At 35.6% G+C, this 22,402-nt stretch overlaps 1 protein-coding gene across 1 annotated transcript in view; it reads right to left on the bottom strand.

Moving 5' to 3' along the window:
* Positions 1–1,108: 1,108 nt before the first annotated feature.
* Positions 1,109–22,402, bottom strand: part of VEGFC (vascular endothelial growth factor C) — an 80,726-nt gene continuing 59,432 nt past the window's right edge. The window contains exons 3-7 of the mRNA XM_009474809.2: positions 21,844–22,034; positions 10,907–11,058; positions 6,754–6,863; positions 6,171–6,501; positions 1,109–1,604 (exon numbers count right to left, since the gene is read on the bottom strand). Coding sequence (XP_009473084.1) covers positions 1,490–1,604; positions 6,171–6,501; positions 6,754–6,863; positions 10,907–11,058; positions 21,844–22,034 — 899 coding nt within the window. The 3' untranslated portion in view covers positions 1,109–1,489. The remainder of the gene's footprint in view (positions 1,605–6,170; positions 6,502–6,753; positions 6,864–10,906; positions 11,059–21,843; positions 22,035–22,402) is intronic.

The following is a 22,402-nucleotide window of genomic DNA, read 5'->3' as shown; positions in this document are numbered from 1 at the left end:
TGAGAAATTAAGAGTAGCTTTCACTCAGTTTTAGGAACTCTGATATCTAGATTCAAGAATCTAGAAAAGCAACTCCCCATCACCAGCTTTCTAGGAAATAATCAGAAATAATATTATTTAATTAATAACCCTTTTAAGAACAGCTGCTTAGAACCAGCACTGCAGAATAATGACATCTAAAATTATTTTTGCAGATCTGCCCACTCCTGTCACAAAACTCTTGCTTTGCAGCTTTGCTTGTTCCACTTCTGCACCCAATAAAGTTGCTATAATCTAACTTCCTTCCAACTTCTGAAACATTTTAATTTTGAATAGATTGTTCTATGCACGTTGCTTTTCCCATGCAAGTTAAAACTCTTACCTCTTTTTAGAGATGTAGATATTTGATTTTGCATTCTTTTTAACAAAGAGAAATCCTGACCCTTTTTTTATGTAGAGATGATGTCAATCCATACCAGACTGGTGGAAGTCCTTTCACGTCCCCATTGGAATGTAAAATGTATTATTTTCCTTCAAAGTATTTTTGCACACACATACATTTTTTGACCAATATATCCGATTGACTATATGAAAGAGTAAAAGTGTATCAAAGCATTCCAAATTATGTAGTTGTAAATTTTACAATATAGCCTGTAATGCTAAATAAAAAGCATAGTTGGCATTTCCACTTTCCTACTAATAACCTTCAGTAGACATTATTTTATATTATTCTTTAGGAATGCTAACAAGAAATAAAATAAAAGGTGAATATATTGGAATGTGAGTAGTTGCTGCTGTCCTTGAAACATAGTCCTTATCCTTGGGCAACGTACAGGATCTCCACTGTTTTGGTTAGTTATTAATTGTACTTGCTTTGCTAGTTTCGTTCCAGAGACAGAAATATCACTGGGTCATGAAATACTAAGTATAACTCTTTCTATTTCAAATGACATATGCAACAGGTATGAGAAAATGTCTGTAGTCTTCCCTTCATAGAAGTGCTTTCTCTTAATCACCTTTTCCCCTTTTAAGAACCCTGGTAATGAAGCTGAATTGTAGTTCCTTTCTTTAGGCAGATGATTAAACATTCTCACCATTACATAATACAATTTCCATTTTATTTTAAACATACTTTGCATGATATAAAAATATTGATCACAGTGAGCTTTAACAATTGTTACTGCTATAAACAGAAATGCTGCACAATGGTTTTAGTGGAAATAAATTATATAGTCATTATCTCTTTAAAAAAAAAAAATCACAAGAAGAAGAACCTAGGCTGTTTGGTCATTGGCAGAAAATAAGTCCTTAGTGAGTTCTTTACAAAATATGAACCCCAGTTATTTTCTACATTTGCTTTCCACATCTTGAGAAAAGCACAATGCGTCTGTCTCTGAAAGCCCCACAGGGTCTCTGGTGAACATTTAATTCCAAATATTAGCAAAGTTTCTGTTGCTCTTTTGTTCTAATGGAAAAATGTACACCAAAATAGCAAGTAGTGCTCTCTTCACTAGTTCATAAGTGGTCTTTTCCAATATGTGGGTACACAGCGGCACACTTCTTCACTAAAATAAAATCCAGCATCACAGCGTTTCGTTCGGACTGTACACGGCGGTCTGTAACAACTAAAGAAATGAAAAAAAGTGGGCATTAAGATAACATGATCAGTTCTATTAACCTAGAGTAGACATCTGTGTGCATTTAGATTGCCAACTTCTCAATGGGTGATTTAATTCCTACGAATACATATCTTTGAACTTCTGTTTATGTTCTTCCAACTACTTTTAATTGGACTATTCTTCACAAAAGACAATGAAGGAATAATGAAAGCTATTGAAGAGAAACTATTCCATTGTAACAGATACTCATGAATATTTTTAACATATTGCCCAGTTGTAGTTGCATTCCAGTCTTGAGTAGTACTTCTCTAAATTTAATCTTAAAAATACAATAATATTTTTCTGTACTCAAATTGGCTTGTTATGACCTACTGCATGCTGCCAGTTTGAGGTGGCAATCCAGAATCAAGTGATAATCAGATCTACCATCTTCTTACCCAGGACTGTTTCTCACCTGATTCACTACTGCAATAAGCCCCAGAGAGATTTGTCTACGTACGTTACACTGGGACTCTGACCTTGAAAATGAGCACATACTTCCTTTCAAGTTGCAGACTCCTATAGCCACTCTCTGAGGCCAGTGGGGATATATCTAACACTTCGTATTGCATCTATGTGCATTCTGAAGTAAGATCAGAGCTTGCATGTTTATGATAAATCTTAAAGGAAAAAACAGAAACAGTCCTTATTTGATTAAAATAAGTTTAACAGAAATAGAGCATTAAACCACAAGTCACATCTACCTAAGAAGCAGCGGAATTTTCTTCACAGATTCCTTGACTGAAAAATAGAACTTATACAGTGATAATATCTGTGGTTGTCCCTGAACTCTTCCTTTTCCTATTTTATTTTTCTATTAAAACAAGAACTTGACCTAAAATAACCTTACAATAACAATGCTAAATACTTTCTGGTGTATAATGGAGACAAAGTACAAGTCTGGGTTTTTTTTCAGATGCTGGCAATGAGTCAAAAGACAAAATATATGTTTCGAATTTCAACACAGTTATACTTAAAACTTTTATTTAAATAACGTGTGCCTGTTTGTGAAACACTGATATTATGATCTATTGCTATAATTCATACTTACTTCAGTTCAAAGACACTGCAGCACGCTATATTAAGGCAATGCCACGATCCTCTTCCCTAGGCAATTCTTGTTTCAGGCTTGTGGCTACTCTTACTATTGTTGCAGACAAGTTAATATGTTGTGTGCTTGTTTTGGATACCAAGTTACTACTTTGCAATAATTTGTTTATGATATGAGGTCTGGATTACACTTACATTAATTCAAGCCAGCTAGTTCAACCAATGAACCTGGCTATGAGGAAAGCAATAAGGAATGAGGAAGACTGCAAACATGACATTTATTAACTAGTCACATCTTGTTCAGCGCTTTCAATGTCATTAATCATAGATTATTTCACCAGCGTGGTCTCTGTAATTAAGGGAGTAACATTATTTTGTGCCACTTAATATATTTGAAATCAGTGTAACAGCTCATGGGAATCTCTCAAAGCCCTACCAATCTTTTGCCCAATAAAGTCTGGAAACAGTGGTAAAAGGAAAAAAAAATAAATCACAATGTCACTTGAGAAACAAAACAAGTGAACTTTACTGTCTTGCATGTTTGCCAAAGGATCTAATACTCTGAGCAAACAGGCTACCAGCAGTAGGTTTGTTCTGGGCAAAAGGTACTCCATAGAGATGCAACGGATGAAACACTGAACTCACTTGCCTTTTTGCCCATCTCTGCCATGAAAGTTAGACTATTTCATGTACTGAATGACTGTAGAATGAAATAGGAGAAAGATAAGGAAAAAAAAAAAGACAAAGCCAAACTCTTCCACCCACCTATGACATGTTGCACAAAACAAAAAGCAGTCATGTAATCATTAAATATGAGGAGTTCACTTTGTTTAGGATTCTTGCCTCCTAGTGAACTGCGAACTTCAGCTTAACTTGCAGTCGACAGCGCTATAAGGCATCTCTCCCATGTGAGTTTGTGTCTAGCAGCAGTCAAGGTCGGGTTACTGCAGTCTTAGCCTTATTTGGGACATTTCAACAGAGCAAGAAAGCCCCTCTCCTCCTCTATAATGCTTTGCAGCTGAGGTGGCTACTTATCTGGCCCTGCCAAAACTGACCAAAATAAACTTTTGAGGCGATAGCACAGGGTGAATAGTAGCAGAGTCATTGTAACTATATAAATGTGGTTTCCTTAGGAAACTCTGCTGAACAATAGACCAGGTCTTTTAAAAGATTTAGGCTGGGTGTTGTTTATGGAGTGCTTTCATGTGACAGATGTCTGTTTTGATGAGGACAATCTGAGCGTGCTGGAGCTAAGATAGATGTGCAGTCAATATGTATAGTGCTCGGTGAGTCAGTGGCAGCTTTCTCTTTATGGTCAGTAATTGTGATTTTTGCTACCAAATGCTCAGGTTTGAGATTTTGGAGAGTCAAACATCTGCAAAGATGAAACTCAAGTAGGAATGCTATTTTTAGTGGTGGTAACAGCATGATCACCTTAAAAGCCAGTATGCTTTACGGTGGTGTTTTGTAGGGTTTTTTTGTTTTTTTTGTTTTTTTTTCTTTCTTCTTCCTATCCTGTTCTTTCTAAATGACTTTTTATTCCTGTCCTCTGGAGCAGGGTCTAACATAAGAGGTGGAAGCATTTTAGGTACAGTGCATAAAAATGCAGGTGCTTCAAAACCAGAACCTGCAAGGACTAACGGTCTGCATGGGGAGCTGTCTAGGACACGGCTACAGGGGTCTGCTCATGTCTAGATCTCAGGCATCTTGCACAAAGCTATAGAGTGGTACTTTCATTTACGTGGTTTCATAACAGCAAGGGATCTTTTTTTCAAAAGACAAACAGGATGTTGCAGGGTTTTTATTCCTTTTATGGATAGCTTGTGGACACACCAAAAATGTGAGAAACCTCTGCTGAGTGTTTTCTTAAGAAGCAAAGATTGCATCTTGTTTTCCTTAAGAGTGCTACTATCTGCAGGGCTACTGGTTGTAGAGCTATAGAGTAACACCATATACAAATCTTTCTCTCTTTCTCCGCACAAAGATGAACTGCTTAGAAAAGAGAAATAGCTAAAAGCATCCTGTATCACTGTCCTTGGATGTGAGAAATGGATTCAAACTCTTTATTGTATTCAACCACAACAAAAGCTGAGCTCAATTCCTTCCTTCAAATACTAAGTCTTTAAATCAATAGAGGTGGCATCAGATACCTGTTATGGCATTTCTTAGCATTTTAAATGCCTGACTTTTCCAGCTGTGAATGTTCTTTTAAAATACACGTAGTTTAGATGTGGAGCACTGCTGGAAGTGCACACTTGAGTAGTGCTAAGGCTTTGTAACGTGCTACAGCTCATGTAATAAGGTTGGTTTTTTTTCCCTCTGCAATCATAAAATTGAAATAAAAACTGAACAATAGAGAAGAAATGATTTCTTATGTTTCTAACAACTCTTCTATTCCACTCAAAAGGCCAAACATAGGAAAACAGGTAATGTCAGTTATTATTAATTTTAGAGACTTCAACACAGGTCTCATTCCTAATATTAGACATTTGTTCTTTATTCAAGACAAACTAATATATATATATGGCAATATATTTATGCCAACTAATTACATGTTATATTAAAAAAAATACATGAGTTTTACTTTTTGTAGGCAATTAATTACCACCCAATTTTCTATTTTCCATTTCCAGTGCCTGAACATTTCTGGAATTGTTATTTGTGATTAATATAATAGAAATAATTCCCATATATTAATAAATAAGTGATCTTTCTGCTCCAAATGGGGTTGTTTCTGTTGTAACAAATTAACTTTACAGGAAAACTTTCCTCACAAAATATACAAAGCAGAAATAATATTGTTTGTTTCTCAGAAACTGAAGTCATTCACATTTTTATATATAGACTGCTACCACTGGGTGTAGCAGTCGTGGAAGGAAAAGGTCCTGTGATATATAAAGAAATTGCAGAGTTTTCTTCCTGACCAAATCCCATTTTAAATGATGAATGTGGGCGGTCTGTTTTATAGTTCTATGTTTCTACTTTTCACAGAAATCACCCAGAGCTATAAGACTTTTTATGCACTCATAAATCTTTAGTATCAGTTGAGTGAAATTAAGGATATGCAAAAATTTAGGAAGTGAAAATGAATGATAGTATCCTCCAGAACTAATTCCTGAAATCTAATTAGAAATAAAATATTTGAGTTATTTGAATTGCAATATTCAGTTCTTGGAAAAAATAGAGTGGGATTTTAAGTAGCATAAAAAACCAAGGAGCTTGAATTTACATCTCATTTTCATCAAAGGAAAAAAAAATAAATCACATGAAGTAGTAGTAAGAGTACTAGAAACTAAACATGCTTTAAAATACTCTTTCTGCCTAGTAGTTTCCTCTTAGAGATGATAAAAGTCATAGAAGATAAAACTGAAGAGAGGCTTACTATTTACTTAAGGCTAAAAGCAATCCAACAAGACAGCTAATGACACAACCCAAAACTTTATACCTTAAACACAATGAAAGGGCTAAAGACCAAGTTTTTACCTGCATGTCTGGTGATGGAACCTTTTTCCTTTTAAGAAGCATTTATTGGGAGATTCTATACATTCACAGGTGCATTTTGCAGGATTTAGTGGCTGATGTTTAGGACAGGTCTTTTTACATACACACTGGCACTTATCTTCATCAAATTCCTTGTTGGGCCCACAGGAAGCAGGGAGAAGTTTGTTTTTGCACATGCACTGACACGATGATCTGTCTAATTCTTTGTGAGGTCCACAGCTTGAGGGCCGCACGCCTCCTTTGCAGACGCATTGACAGGTTTCTTCATCCAGCTCCTTGTTTGGTCCACAAATATGGAATCCTTCAGATGTGTCTAGAAATACAGCAGAGAAGTTGCACAATTATCAGAATTTTGTCTCTACCCATCCCGTATTTTTAAGGGAAGAAATGGTATCGAATTCATACATTTTAAGGTGTTTTAAGAACAAACATATGCCAAAAGACAGGCAACAATCAGTAACAGTATGAATAAATATTCAACTATTTACTTTTCAGGTTTTTAATTTCTCCTTTAGGTAAATCAAGACATGGAACTACATTTAATCTTTTAAGCAAAAATGCTTACCAGAATCTCCAAGGTGAGAAGAGAAACCAAAATCGTGCTGTGCCAAACATCTGCAAATTTGATTATTCCAGATATGATTTTTCGGACAGGTCTTGTTTGCCACATGACACCTATGGAATGAAATATACTGTTGATTTACTACCATAAGAACTCAAGAAAAAAAAAATCAATTATAGGTGCTTAATTTCTTTTGTTTCCCTCCATTACAAAAACCTTTCAAAGAGCTTCAGCTCATTCCTAATCTTATTTTTAACTCCTATCAAATCTGTTACTAATTCAGGTTCTCCCCACTACAGGAATCCTCAACCACTTGTTGAAGATACCTTCTCACATTTCAAGCACATTTAGCTCCAACTTCTAGAAACTGATGTTTGTACTTTCCTAATGTAGTTTGGAAACAGATCTAACCCTTGAATGTAAGCCTCATGTACAAAATAGATCAGTATAAAAAAAAATATTTGTGTGCCAAATACCTCATAGGTGGTAACAGGCATAATTTTCTACATTGTTTTTTGCAGTACAAAAACATTTTCACACATATAGACATCAAAAAACAGCTGATAATAGTTTCTGAATGAATGCCGTAGACCAAACTAATTTCTAAAACAAAATGAGATTATCAGATTCCTTTTCCCTTTATGTGAGAGTTATGTGACATCAACTGACTCTTTCCCATCAGCCACTCAAATCCTGGACAGCTTTCTTGAATCTAAAGATTTGGACTTCAGCAGTGATGCCTCTTCACTTTAGAAATGAAACACAGTAAACAATTTATCTTAAGAGCTTAAGGCTCTTTACCTGCTGGAGTTTTGCAGCCAAGGTAGCGGTAAGCAAAGAAAGCAAAAAATCCTAACAGTAGTTGGTCTCTTTTTAAAGGATGACTGAACTTAACTAGTAGGTACACCACAGATAAAATATTTGTGTATTATTTGATCTTCCTTGCTTGCAATTTCTTCATCACCACAGGTGGCATTACAACTTTTAACAAGTCATGCCTTACTTCATGCATCCAGGCTGTGTCATTTATTCATTGTTTCTATAGTATTTCTAAAATCCTCATCTGTTAAGACAGCACATACATTACACATTTTAAGCACTTTTCATTCCCCTGAGCACCATTACTCATGCATTCAAAAATGCAGGTGCTGGGACATTCTTCTGTGATCATCATTCAGGTACACCACTCCCCTTCACCACATTAAACGACTCCTTGCTTGTAAAGATTGCTGGAGTTTAACATCACCCCGCACCGCCTCGTGTTTTATCAAGCTGGTGTTTCCTGATTTCATTCTGCTAATGATCTCACTCTCGCTCCCTCACTTGGCACATATGTCCTTTTGCCTGCCTCCTGATTCTGCTTGAGAAATAGTACGGATAATTTACAGATGTATTATTGTACTCTGTTTTTAAAAAAAAAAAACAAACAAAAAACAACTCACACCTGGAGCAGCTTGGCTCTAGCTGGGAGTGTTTAACTACAGAAGGAAGCCAAGGTGACAATATGAAGAAAACACCGAGTGCACATGAACCCATAAGAAGATAAAGTTGATACAAAACCCAAGTTACCAGAACTTGAAGAGAACAATATGTATTTCTGCATCGGGGTGGGAGCCACCCAGCAAAAGGAACTGGAACTGCTTGTTTACAAATTCTGCTCTGGTTGTACAGAAAATTACTGGGGGATATGGCTGAAATTTTAAAATGACTTATTGTAACATTTTAGGAAAGTTCAGGAAGGCTAGAAAAAAAAAAAAAAAAAAGGCAAAACCACTTTGCAGAGAATTTCACTACCTCCTTCCAAATCATTGCCAACTCGACTTAACTTTAAAAAAAAAAAAAAAAATCAGCATGCTAACTTGTTACCTGTCAGTGTCAGGACAGATAAAGCACAAGAGGAGGAAACATTTAATGTGTACAACATACATTCAAAATATGCTTATCAGCTCCACAAGCACCTACCTACAAACCATAGAGTCATCATAGAGACTTGGATCTGAATTATGTATATTGAAGGCCCCCCTGCTCCCCCCCATCCCCCCCATCACTAAGCTTCTAAAATAGAGTGACAATTTTCTAACCCAGTTGCACGTCTTGATGAGATTCTATATAAACAGAGAAGAGTACAACTTAAGATCTCATTAATCCAGGAGGTATTCTGAAACACTGGTTAACATGAACTGACACGCCTCAGCTCCGCAAGTATGTAGAGGTAGGTACTACTTTTTAGAAGGAAAAAAAGGAAAAAAATTGGGAGAACAGGCAAAGATCTAGACCTTAATTATCAGGATAAAATTGTGCAGAAAATATATTTTATATAAAAAAAGATCAACTATTTGTATTCTCTCTTACATGTCATATCTCTCTTCTTTCTAACATGTGCCTGTGCATTGTGGCATAATCCAGCCTTGAATTCTTATTAGATCCCAAGTGTTACTACCCTAAAACCAGAGATTATACTCTTAGGCTTTTCTTTTCAGTAATACATAAGAAAGTCATTACTATATTTCTGTTAAAATGAGCATGTACATAAATACATGCACACATGCAAACCTGTCACTGTGACAAGAAAGTACATTTCCAAGTTTTGGCTTTACAACAGTTTCACTAGCATTCAAACCTATAAATAAAACTGTTAAGGAAAAATAAGAAGTTGAAAAGAAATTGAGAACTTTAGTACAAATTAAAAAAATCCAGTGAGATTCTGAAAAGCATCCAGGCACCCACCATGAACATGCAAAGATCTTTACTTTCCTTTCTAGAATCTAGAAGCTCTCAGCTTGTGTTTTTGGGTTTTTTTTTGTTTTTTTTTTTTAATTTATTTTCTTGTAAAAAGCCATAGATTTTAAACTTAAAGACAGTACTTAGCAGAGAAGGCCTATATGTATTCTGATCTAGTACTACTCTTAATTTTGTTGAAATGATTGCTTACTCACAGGACAGCCAGCTAGCTACCTGTGAGTGCTGGTCAAAGTCTTCTATCTGTACAGTTACTTCCCGCTAACTACAGGTAGCTGTTTCCTGGCTAGAATAAACTCTTGCAATGGTAATTACAACTGCTCTTAATCTGGAAGCACTGAGAAACTGCCAACAGTCAGCATAATTTGACTTTATATTGACTCTTGGGTTTTGTTTTTTTATAATCTGTTAATTGTGCAATTAATTAAACTATTAATACATTTATTTATTAGTATTTTTCTAGTTCACTGGTTATGATCCATGTTTTGATGAACAAATTCAATAATTTCAATTCAAATCGAATATAATCTGTGTTTAGTTAGAAGACGTCAGAAGACATCCAGACTTTGACTGAAAATGGAGAGAAGACGACCTAGCTTACATCTCGGGGCATTTTGCACCATTCACTCGCCTTATTAAAAATGTCTACAGTTAATTCCCGTTCAGCTTCTCGTCATTGGTTCTTCCATAAAGCAACTGTTAATCTGTTATGTATTTTTGGCCTACTAATTATTTACACTTCACTCAGTCCCCTAAAATGAAGGGGAGGAGTTCTTCAAGTGTTTTAATAACAATTGCTTCAGTGCCAGATTTCTTCTGTGACTTTTTTCATTCAAAATCACCAAACAAATCAACATGCTAATTCTGTGGACTGTCAATTAACCCTTTATTTCCCCTTCCCATTCTGTTTTATTTTCACTTCTGGCATACGAAGATGTCAAAGAAGATTTGTAGTCAGAGATTCCCTAAAAGCAATCCTTTTTTTAACAACTTCTTAAACAGGAAAATACAGTTTGAGAAATGTTGTCTACTCCTTATTTGTAAAAGTAATTATTTTTTGATAGCTTTTATAATTACTTTTTGCTTTTTAGAGTTGATTTGATTGATGTTTCCTTTAAGCCTCAATTGCATTGTAGCGCTTTCCATGAAGCAAACCCCCAAACCAAAATTATTCTTCATTTTTAAATGACCTACCCCCCGGTTTATCCACTGGCTAAAAAATAACTGTGCTAATTACTTTAGTAACATTCTCTCCATGTAAAGCAATATTAGCTCCTTTACAAAATGCATTCTGCTACTACTAATACTAACATGTATAAGTTCACCTATCTTAATTGTGAAAGCTTCCAGCAATGTTTTAAATCTAATTATACAGGCTTGCTCATAATGTGAAAGGAAAGACAAGTCTCATACTTACTGAGTTTGTGTTGCTGGCAAGGAACGTCTTATGATAGAATGAACTTGTCTGTAAACATCCAACTTCGACATGCATCGGCAGGACGTGTGATTGGCAAAACTGACGGTTACAGGTTTGGGGCCGTGAGAGAGAGGCACTGTGATCTCAAACAACTACAAAAGGGAAAGCAAAGCAAAGAACTTTTTTTATAGATCAGTATCAGTACAACTAAAAATAATATAAGGACATACAAAAAAAGCTATAAGGAATTTAAGTTTGGGTTTTTGTTCTCTACCATCATTCACTCAGTATTCAATTATACGGCTAAATAATCATTATGTGCAAAGTGAATACAATAGCTATGTCATTTTTAGTGTTAAACCCTATTACGTGCCTGTTTGCTTACTATAACATTTAAACTAACCTTGTTAAAAGAGGAAAATGTACAAAGAACTCATTTTTCTAGAGGAAACGACTTCAAATTGGCAGCCTTTTAAAAAATCTAAAACATAACATTTGGAAAGTGCTTCAAAAAAGTTGGAAAACAAGAATAATTTAAAAAGGGGGTAAGCTACAACCTAACACACCAGTTGCACAATTACAAGAGCTTGTGTAAAACAGCAGTATATTGGACTTAGATCAAAACGTTTTTGGATGAAAAAGTTTTGAACCACAGCATATTGTATTTTTGACTTTCCAGTATTTGTATCAATGCAAATTATATGGTTACCCTAATGGAATGCATCATGAACTATTAAATTTTTTTCAGGATATTAAGAAATATTCACTATTAATAAAATAATCATGTATGTGAATTAATAAAATCCTAATTTTAGTGGGAAATGTAGTCTGACTAGTGGAAGAGGACAACTTCAGCGATACCTTGTGGAAAAACTGAACATGTGATAACAGACAACAGTGAGATTCATTTCAGTATTCAATTCAGGACATGCACTTTATCAAATTAAGGTTTCACTGTAACACTCAAATCTCAATAGTCTCCTGAAAAGTTAGGACAAAGTCTTAAAAACTACTTTTTGGTAGTATTTTTAATAGGATAATAGTGCACTGTTGCCTTTTAGGTGTTTAGTCAGTTTTCCAAATATGTTTAAGAATATTTCTGCATCTTCTGGGGACTTTACTACCTTTAAAAACATGGTCATTGGTTATTATTCCAGTTTCAGTTGATGAGACTGTATAACAAGACTTTAATTTTTAGCTGAAATCTATTTGAAATGCTTTTTTATAATCCATAACTTTATAGTGTAGTGTGTAGGGAGCATACAAATGTAATGAAAATACTGGCAATTTTAAATGATTCCGAATACAAAGTACATCTACAGGATGTCCTGAACACAGTACCTTGCACTGAGGTACGCAAGTGAGCCTGGGTACCGACAAGCATGCGGGTGCAGCAGTTGGGATGTATTCACCAAGTCCCCACAAGGTCAAAGGGCACTTGTGCAGCTGACAATAAAGCTCTTACTATTGATATACCTAACCTATGCAACTTAAACCTAAACTGCAGAAAGCATCATCAACCCTGATAGATATTATCTATTTTACAAAACAAATTTTGGCATTATTTAGTGACCAGATCTTTAAAACAGTTTAACATTAGGGGTTGTCATGATAGAAGAACTGAAATGTCAAAAGTATGATATTTGCATTTTATTCTGTTACAGAAGATTACAATGCTATTATTTTTGCTGCAAAAAGTACCACATCCCTTACATTAATTTTAAATGTGGGGTTTTTTTCCCACTAAAATCTAAAAATGCAAACTGGTATATGTTTATTTTTGTAGCGGGAAAACCAAAACAGAAAACAAGTTTCCTGCATCTTCCAAATACTGATGAAAAAAAACTATCCATCTAGGGAGCTACCATAGAAAGAGCTTCTCTTGTTAGAGGCTTCTAGCCAAAGCGTATTAACATTTGGATTCTTGCTCCAGCTGCAAAATAAATAACACTTCTTAAAATTTTGGTCTTGAGTCATTAATAAGATAAGGGCACTAGCCCATGTTTAGTTTAAAGTTTGTTATCAATAAAATGAATGCCTAAATCAGTGTCTGCTTCTCTCAAACATAATTACCACCAGACATACCTCCAGGGTTTCCACTGAGTTCAACACAGACTTCTGGAAACAGACTTTCTAATCAACTTTTTATTATACTTCTAATGCTTTTTGGCTTCCAAACCAATATTGGCTCCTTTACCCTTATCTATTATAAAAGTTCCTTTAAATTAATCACAAAAGGCATTCTTATCAAGATGTCTCATCCAAAACGAGCAATAATCATAACACAGAGCTATCATTTTCATACTAATATTTTATATGAAAATAGCTTTTTGTACCGATTCATTTCTTCTTAAAATATCCGCCTGTTTGAAGGCCATCGTAGGTTTTGTTATAATGCACAATCTAACTAGGTAATTGGAGAGGAGGAAGGTGGTGGTGTAGAGACAGAAAGGACCATGTTTATGAAAAATAGCTTTCATTCCTGCATACAGTACACATTTGAGAAAACAGATGCTGAGCTCTTTGCGCATCTGTTTTTTAAATACTGATCTTTACACAGATGGCAAAACTCGCTTACATACGCGAGACTTGTATCTTTTTTTAAACAAGTTGTGCTTTCAGAAGGACAGCACAACTGTTGAGATGTCTGAAAATCTGGACAGCTAAGAATCTACAGATGTGAAAGCCTTTACTATGTTAAATATATTGTAAGAAAACTTATTCCTAAAACACACATATGAATTGAGTGACAAAACAAAAAGTATGGACTTAACTACAATATTACACATGTAGAGAGAACCTTCTGTTTTCTCTGCTCTCTTATGCCAGTATGAACTTGCTTTTCTGAAGCTGCAGTAAAAACCTGCTATAGGGAGAACTGATAAAACTTAGTAACTGAGGAGAAGCGTGATTCTTCGCACGGACCAAACTGTAGCTGACTAGAAAAAAGGGCATGTTCTCTTCTTCCTCTGTTCTTCGAGTAGATTGACTTGCCATACTGCAAAGTGTAGCAGACTCCAGACCGCTGGAGATGGCAGTGTAGCTGTAATTGCTACCATTCCAAACCACCCGAAGGAGATCCCTGTCAGCCCAACCGTCCTCCTGTTCGGCCTCAGGAGTACACCGAGAGAAATTTCACTAAAACGCTTGAGATGTACCAATCGTGAGCGGAAATGATGGTGAAAATGAATTATCTTAATCTACATTTACCCTTCCATTTAAACTGTGCAAGGTATCAGTTTACAGGTGAATATTGCTAACAACTATTCCCAGCAACACTTCAGTGGTGCAATGCAAAAAAAGCCTAGATAAACAATGGAAAGGTAGCCTAGCTTCCTTGACCTCATTGAATTACCTTCAGTTTGTTCAACTAAATTCTTTTAATAGCAATGTATTTTACATCACCCACTAGTAGCTACTGTTTATACATAAAGTAAAAAACCAAAGCCAACTATTTATGTTCCAGATTCTATTAAATTATGTTATATTATATTAGGTATTACATTTCTAGTCCTCACTTTTGGAAAGGGCTTAAAATTATACATGAACTAGCATTTTGAAAAAGAATATAAACCAGATCTATTTTCCTTAATGGAAATGATGGAAGTGAAATATTGGGGTTGGAATTATTGATTTGTTCTTCCTACACTTTTTATTTGTCTGCACATGCTATTAGGATACTATATTCTGATGCATACTGAAAAAGGAGATCTTTATTCTTCTGAGAATATATCAAGAAAAAATTTCACACGAAATAAATTCTTGCAAAGCAGTCTGTTACAGAAAATGTATTTAATACTCAGAATAATCCTGTTTAAATAATCTCTGGCATTTTGAACTAAGATTCATTCTAAAGAAAATCTACATTCTGCTCTCAGCTGTGATAGCAACATCTCTAAATCCGATGAAGCTATTTAAGTGTAAGTAAGTGAATGAACTCTCAATACACATAAGATGGGTTTAAATTATCATCTTAATAAATCATTTCAAATTAGGTAAGATCTGACCTTCTAGAATGCTTTCTGGTTTTGTTAGCATCTGCAATTTATTTCTTGCTCATCTGTTGTCACTACAGGGCATGTTTGGCAACATATAACAGCCAAACGTCAATATCTAGAACAGAAATGTCTATGAGAAATGAACCATAACATCTGTGTATGAGGCTGGTTCTTGACTCCCTTCTTTTCTGGCAACATTGCTGGTTGTGGGTACCATTGCTGGTACCCACAATGCCCACGTAGGTACCTCTTCTTGGAGATCAGATAGCTTATATTTCTGTCTCATCCCTCATTCAGTAAAGGATTGATTTTACTGTATTCTTAGAGGCCCAAATCTTCTCTCCCTTCCCAACTTCAAGTCATAGTAAAAATTGGAGTAATTCATGCTACAGGCAATAGGGAAAAGACATTTCCTTCAGGGCTGTTCAAGGGCCAAGGCCTAAAGACAGACACTCAGGACCAAAGACTGCAAAGAACAAGCTCCAGTCCCCAGAACACCACGAGATCTGACAGTAGTAGGGATTAGGGAAGTTTTTTCAGAAAAGAGCTTTTGTTGTTTGCACTTTTGAGAAAAATGTTAGTAATTATAGTACATTAAACAGCAAATTAACGTACATTAAATGAGCATTGCTAGTTAGAGGCAAATACTCAAAGGTTGAAAGAAAAAATTAGATTCAACTTGCCCATGCTGTCCTGTAGGTTTGTGCTACCAACACTGCATTGAGGTCAGGAAACTAGTGGAAAACAACAACTAAAGCAATATGAGATATGTATAATACTCTTTAGTAATCCTAACAAAACAACAACTCGTGCCCTCCAAATTACCAAGCTCTGTCCTAACCTCTTCCATATGAGCTAATATCATAAACACGTCAGTTACATACTATTAATCGCAGTGTAAAACACATACTAATGAAAGCTCTACATAACTGAAGAACAGTTGAAAAACATACGTAGTTAATGCGTTTCACAAGAACTTAACATGTGCCATTCAGCCAGTCTAAGGCTGTTTTGTCACAGAAACCCAGCTTGCAGGTCTTCCATTTCTCACCATTTCTAATATTTCTTTTTAAAGCACTGTGTTCAGCCCTTATCTCCTTAGATCCTCACCCAATATGACGATTCTCCATGCCAACCTTGCCTTATTTCAGCCCAGCCAAAGTTTCCCTTTCAGCCAGCCAGCCCACGAAGCTTGATTTCCCTTCCCTCTTTTGGGCTCCTCAGCATAATTTTTAACATTCCGGCACACGCACATCTTGTCCTAGATACTTTTGGATCACCCAGGTTCCTTCCTTCCCAACATGATAAAGGTGGGTGTATCAACAACAGGCTCTCCTGACAAGTGGGTTTTAAGTGCCTAGATCTGAAACTGCATCAGATTTTTGTTCAGCTCCCAAGTTATAAAGTGTTCTAGTGACAAATATATCCAAGCCTCCCAACAATTCCATTTGCTTCCTAGGTCTTTTTTTTTTAACACTTAGAACTATGCAGACTGTCTCAAAGATAACAAAACACACATTCTTAATACAAACAAACAAGTGTCATATCCTTTACCTAATATAAGGGAACATGAAATTTTTTTTCAGTGAAAAAAAAAAAAATCCAAATCTTTGTTTTAATGATAAAGCCATATACACTTCTCTCTCACTCTGGTCTAAGACAAAGCAGAATCACCACTTTTGCTGAAGCTTTAAAGCAAAAAAACTAAAAAGTAAAAACAATACATCAAGCTGAGTCAGGTAGCTGGCAGAGAAAATTTCAACCCCTATTGTGAAAGAATAGCAAAGTTAGGCTGAGAATGACAATAGAGTTTATAATGGAGTATGTTGGATAATCTTAATATTAGGCTGCTTAAGCTAGAGTTGCTTATCATTGAATGAGGCTGTGTGTGACTATAAATGTTTATTCCCCATTTTTTTGTGTCATGAAAAATTTCAAGTGTCTTGTACAGTAAATGGCTTAAATAGAAATTTTGTCCTAAAACCATGACAGTCACTGGTACTACATGGATTTTTTAAAAAAAGTTTTGGTTGCAGAACTTTTTTTTTTATTGTTATTTTTTAAGGATATTTTCTGTCCCACTCACTATTATCAAGATGACTTTATATCTGTCTTTCAGCCTAGTCAAAGTTGAAACGTTCATCTTCAAAAATGAAGGAAGGTCTTTTTTCTTCATACATTTGGATTACACAATCTGTAATAAGGTGTATTTTAGGCTTAATACTTAACCTTCGTTCCACTACACCAGCCAAAATTAAAAGGCAGCATATCCTACAGACCTGAACGTCAGCTTCTTATGCTTGTATTTTCTGCCTCCCAGTACAGACAGATATATAATTAAAGAACTTTTTAGACTAATACAAAGTTAAGCGAATAATTAGATCACTTTTATAATCATGTGTGCAACTACAAACCATTTTTTTTCCCGGATTTTCATTCTTTTACACTTCAATTTTTTAAATCCTTGAAGATCAGTGCATATGCTCTGTACTGTACTTCTCGGGTGAGAAGCACAGCAAGGGGACACTGAGCAAAGGTGTCTCTGAATTGCTCTACCCAACCAGACTTGGCCTTTGGCACTCCACAATCTGCAGTCACTGTGATGCCAAGTGCAACAGTCCGCCTTCTTCCCAATCTTGTTATATCTTCAGCCACCCTTGCAAGAGCTTCCAGGCCAGAGCTGCGTGGTCCCATAGACCACCCTGTAGTAGGCTCTTTTCAGTTCCCACACTGCCAGTGCTCTTCCTTTAGCCATTTATAGAGCTGGAGTGGAGAAGAGAAACGAGGGTGGGGCCAGAGTCTGGTCCACAACCTAGAGCTCAGCATGATTTTAACCTTTAAAAGAAAATAACCTAGCAGCAGACAGGAATCTCTGAATGCTTGACCAAAAGTTCTATCAGAATTCCTGGGGAAAAAAAAAAATATTCCCATATATTCCTTCTCACTGATCCTTAGGAAGGCATGTATTTTTGATTCACTGCATTGATAGCTCCTTCTTTAGGTTAGAAGGACTTCATGCCACACTGTCCAGAAAAAACGTTGATTTCTATACAAAGTATTTCTTTGCTTCAGTGGCTAAATTAATTTATTCAGCACTATCATCATATGTGCCAATATCCATTGTATCAGCACACATTAAATTATGATGATCACTGACTTCTGAAATATAAAATAATCAAAACTCTTATTTTCATATCAGGATGAGGGAACCTTATCATTCTAGATACTTTTCAAATATAGGATTTACATATGCTTTTTTTCCCAGATTTACAATAACTACACTATGTTCTTCTGATGGACTATAGTTTATTTTGGCAAGTTTCCCTTAAATTGATTGACTTTCAGTTTCCATCACTTGAGATCTTTGCACTTCCTAAAGTGTCAGTAAGGCTAGCCAAATATAACCAGTGTAACAGAGCACAAAGTGTCTAGAGAGATTTTCAAGCTAAGGATATAAGACTGACTGATTTCAAAACTCTAAACATCTCTATACTGGAAAGAATGTAAATAAGCTATTTGAAAAATGGTACATTATCATTATTTATTTTACTATCTCACTTTTTTGAAAAAACAGTATTTCAAGGCTTACGCATGATGCAACAACAGGTAACTTATCTAATGTAATATACTTCATATCTGTTTACTACGCTTGTGTTCCTGATTCTGTCTTCTTATATTTTAATCACTTTTTTCCTGGAAATTTTGACAAAAAACACTTGGAATTTATAGCGATATATCTTCCACTATTAATAGTGCCTACTATATCATTACAATCATCAGCCTAACATAGAAAAATGCATGGGAAAAGGCATAAATGGTAAAGTTCAAAATGACGGAAAATTCTTGTGACATATGCATCTCCAAATTGTGTAAAGGAACATCATGTACATCTCAAATATGGCAAACAATTTCAAGCTGTTAGCTTGTTTCCCGTGAGAAAAGCTCCTCTAAATCTAATTTCAAATTGCTTAGAAAGATGTTTTCCCTTGAAGGACTATTACTGTAACCATGAAACAAGAAGATTTAGGACCTTTACATCAAATGATCTGAAAGAAGACAAAAACTGTCCATCCTGCCAGCCAAGAGGACGAATGGAATGAGATGGCTCTTTGACATCTGCTCACTGCTTTCCTTCATCTATAAGCAAGTACCTACAGGTGGGGCATGAAAAAGTACAGCTGATGGACAGGCTGTTGCTGCACCAGGTAGTTCCAATCCTTTTAACTGCTGTTGAATTACTCGTGCCATGGAAATAGAGAACACCTATTTGATTAATAACAAATTAGAGAAAAAAACAGCACAACCACACCACAAAACCAAAGACCAATCAACCACCTTCCGCATAGACCTTTATTAGACAAGCCCTCACCTACACAGTTGGGCTACTGCAGTGTCACGGATGAAGGAGAAGAAAAAGATCTACTGCATTTTATGAATTAGCCTAGGGGGTCCTCAAATGTTTTCACAGACCTTGTACCACACCTTAAGAAATTGTCTCATCCCCATCATGATTATATAAACACCCCTTAGCAACCACAAAAACAGTTTTTGTGGAAAAAATGGCATTAAAAGCAAAGCAGAATACTTTTCTGTTTTTCTCTCAATAAAGTTAAGTAGCTAGAAAGGAGGAACGCAGTCTGAAGTAGAGAACTATTGACCTCTCTCTGGACCACCACAGTGTTCCACAAGCCAATCTAGGAACATCTGACCTCATCCATTCTCCTGGCAATCAATGATTTGCTCCCCATAAAAATAATTTCTATGTTTAGCTCTTTTCTTTTTAATTAATTTTGATGAAAGCTGATATCAACTTTCTTTAGATTTTAACGTCTGGAACCAATGCTAGAGCTTGCCCTCACAGTAAGACCTCCAGCTGAAAACTTAATTTCCCATTAAGAACTTTTTCTGCAGGGTGAACAGTATGAGGCTTATCTTACAGAGTTTATGCACAAAAAGTAAAGCTACAAAAATGGTGACATGAAAAAAGAAAAGATGCCTGGTTACTAACCATTTGTTCTCATTTCATTCAGGAAATAAAAGGAAAACAGTAGTGAAAATAGGTGTGTAGGGTACCTGAATTCCACAGAAGGGTCTTGAATCCAATACTTTTTTCTTCCTAATTCTCATCTGATATAGGGTAAGCTGTGGTCACATAACTTTAAAAAGATTTGACATGATGACAGATGAAGAGATATAGCTATAGCTCTCTTCCTTTTTAAGAGTTTTTTTTTTAAAACTGCATTCTGTCAAGGACCAGATAAAACTGGAAAGCAGAAGCAAGACAGAAAACTCAGAGATTAAATTGCTTGCTTTTACAGAATAGGTAAGAAAACAAAACAATGCTATTGCCTCTTTCTTCTTTCTGGTAAGTCCTTTAACATTTTCCTTTTTAGAGTCTCTCAAATCTTTACTCCTATATCATATCATCACCAATGACATCAAGAACTTAAAAAAGAAACTTAATACTAGTCTAAACATTTTCTACTAGGCAAAAAAAAATTACTTCACTCAATAGATATGAACAGAAAGATGAATAGAAAGGGATTATTTACCCCAAACTGACATGGTGCTCAAAGACCAGAAAATCTGTACTAAATGCAGTAACTCTGTAACTAGATCATCCTTTATTCAAGCAAGCTAAACTTTATAAATACAAAAAAAAAAAAAAAGGTCATATTTCTTGGCTTATAACGTTAAAATTATATTTACATCTTTCAAGCAACTGGAATTAGGACAGCTGTTTGTGGGAATAACTACAGGCTTGAACAAAATCAGTGTTGTAGTTTTCCTCGTTTAAGCTATTTGAGTTACATTATTCCTGTGCTTTGTGGCTGTCTACCACTCGGCTCACACTTAGGATTGAAAATTCTTGGTGGAATATACCATTTCAGATGGACAGCTTTGGTGAGAAATGAGGAAAGAAAACGTATTTTTAAAAAAAAAAGAGGTTTTTTTCCTCTTTTCTTTACACCCCTTTTTCCTAGTCCCCTCTCAAGAAGGCTCAGAGCACTAAGAAGTTTCATAATACAGGAACAACATTTCCATGGGCTACGATTTTATAGTTGGCTTTGCAGTTGTGTATCTTCCTTATAAATATGTACTGCATCTTCAGCTAGATGAACCTAGTTGAAAACGGAAGCAAGATTTACACTAAAATTGGTTTTCTTCAAAGTATCAGAAAGATGAGGTAAAAAGTGAAAAAGCCCACAACCAACAAAAAACCTACCAAATACTGTAACAAAAGCAAAATACCCTAGCAAACATTTTGAAGCACGACTATTTTTGCATGATTTTTGAGGGAAATGTTGTTGTAAGATGATGTGATAATTGTTATAGCTACTTAAAATAGAATAATGCATGTATGCTTTTCCTTTAAAGGCAGCTCACAGGCTCAATGCATAATCTCTGCATACTCCTACCTGATTACTAGCCCTGAATTTGAAGAATAAAAACCGCACATACACCTGAGGAAGATGCCTTAAAACAAAACGAATAGGTACATTACACTAATATCTCTTAAAACAATAAAGTTCACTTCCTAAAAGGCTTTACTTACAACATATATCCTGTCTGCACATGTCCTAAAACAGTTTCCACAAATAAAATTACAGATTAGGTTTCCAGAGAGTGCTTGCCTCATACAGCAGGCAAATGGTAGAAGCAAAAAAAAAAAGGACAGAATTAAGTTTCACAGATTATCTCAAAACTGAGAATGGAACATCATAATTTATTTCCCTCCTGCCCCCGAAAAAAATATATTTAGGGGAAAAGAGTGTTAAACATTTTCTTCCAGGCAGTGGTCTCTTCAGCTGTTTTTCCTATATATTCTGGAATTGATTTTTTCCCTTCCTCATAGTAGCAATAAGAAGGTTTAAAATATGCATGATCATAAATGGATTTGCAAGGAGCACTTGGACTATAAGAAAAGCGAGAACTTACTGTCTTGCTGATGTAATTTGTGCTGATATTCATACACTGGAGTCCTTCACTATTGCAGCAACCTCCACATCTGTAGATGGATACACATGGGGGTTTAAAGAAGGTGTTTGTAGTTGCTCCAAACTCTTTTCCCACATCCACACACACTTCACGTGGCATGCACTGAGTTTTTCTCCATTCAGTATCAATACCTGCCAAGTTATAGGGAATTTCATGCGTTATAAAGTAACTGTTTAAAAACAATACTCTCCTGCAGTAAATTAGTAGGATTTTTTTTAAAGTTTAGAACCAGAATATGCATTGCTGGAGTCACACCTTTTATTCAGTGAAATACACACCTCTCTGTGTTAACTTCTACCTAATTTTTCTTCTTCATAGGGATGAGATATTGCCATGGAGCAGAAGAAAAGTCACAGCAGAGCTAAGAGGGAACCTAACAAGGTAGGGTAGATCTTACAGCATTCACAGCTAAAGCTGTACATGTCCTTTTCTCCTATGCCTGGGGTGAGTCTCACCTTGAGTAAAGTGTAAAGAAGTACTGCACATCTCTGCAAATTAA

This window comes from Nipponia nippon, unplaced genomic scaffold (assembly GCF_047370975.1).
Source record: "Nipponia nippon isolate SJK-2023a ecotype South Korea unplaced genomic scaffold, ASM4737097v1 scaffold_6, whole genome shotgun sequence".
In the NCBI taxonomy this organism is placed as follows: domain Eukaryota; kingdom Metazoa; phylum Chordata; class Aves; order Pelecaniformes; family Threskiornithidae; genus Nipponia; species Nipponia nippon.
Note: the sequence above shows the minus strand (reverse complement) of the source record. Positions and strands in the feature narration are given on the sequence as shown.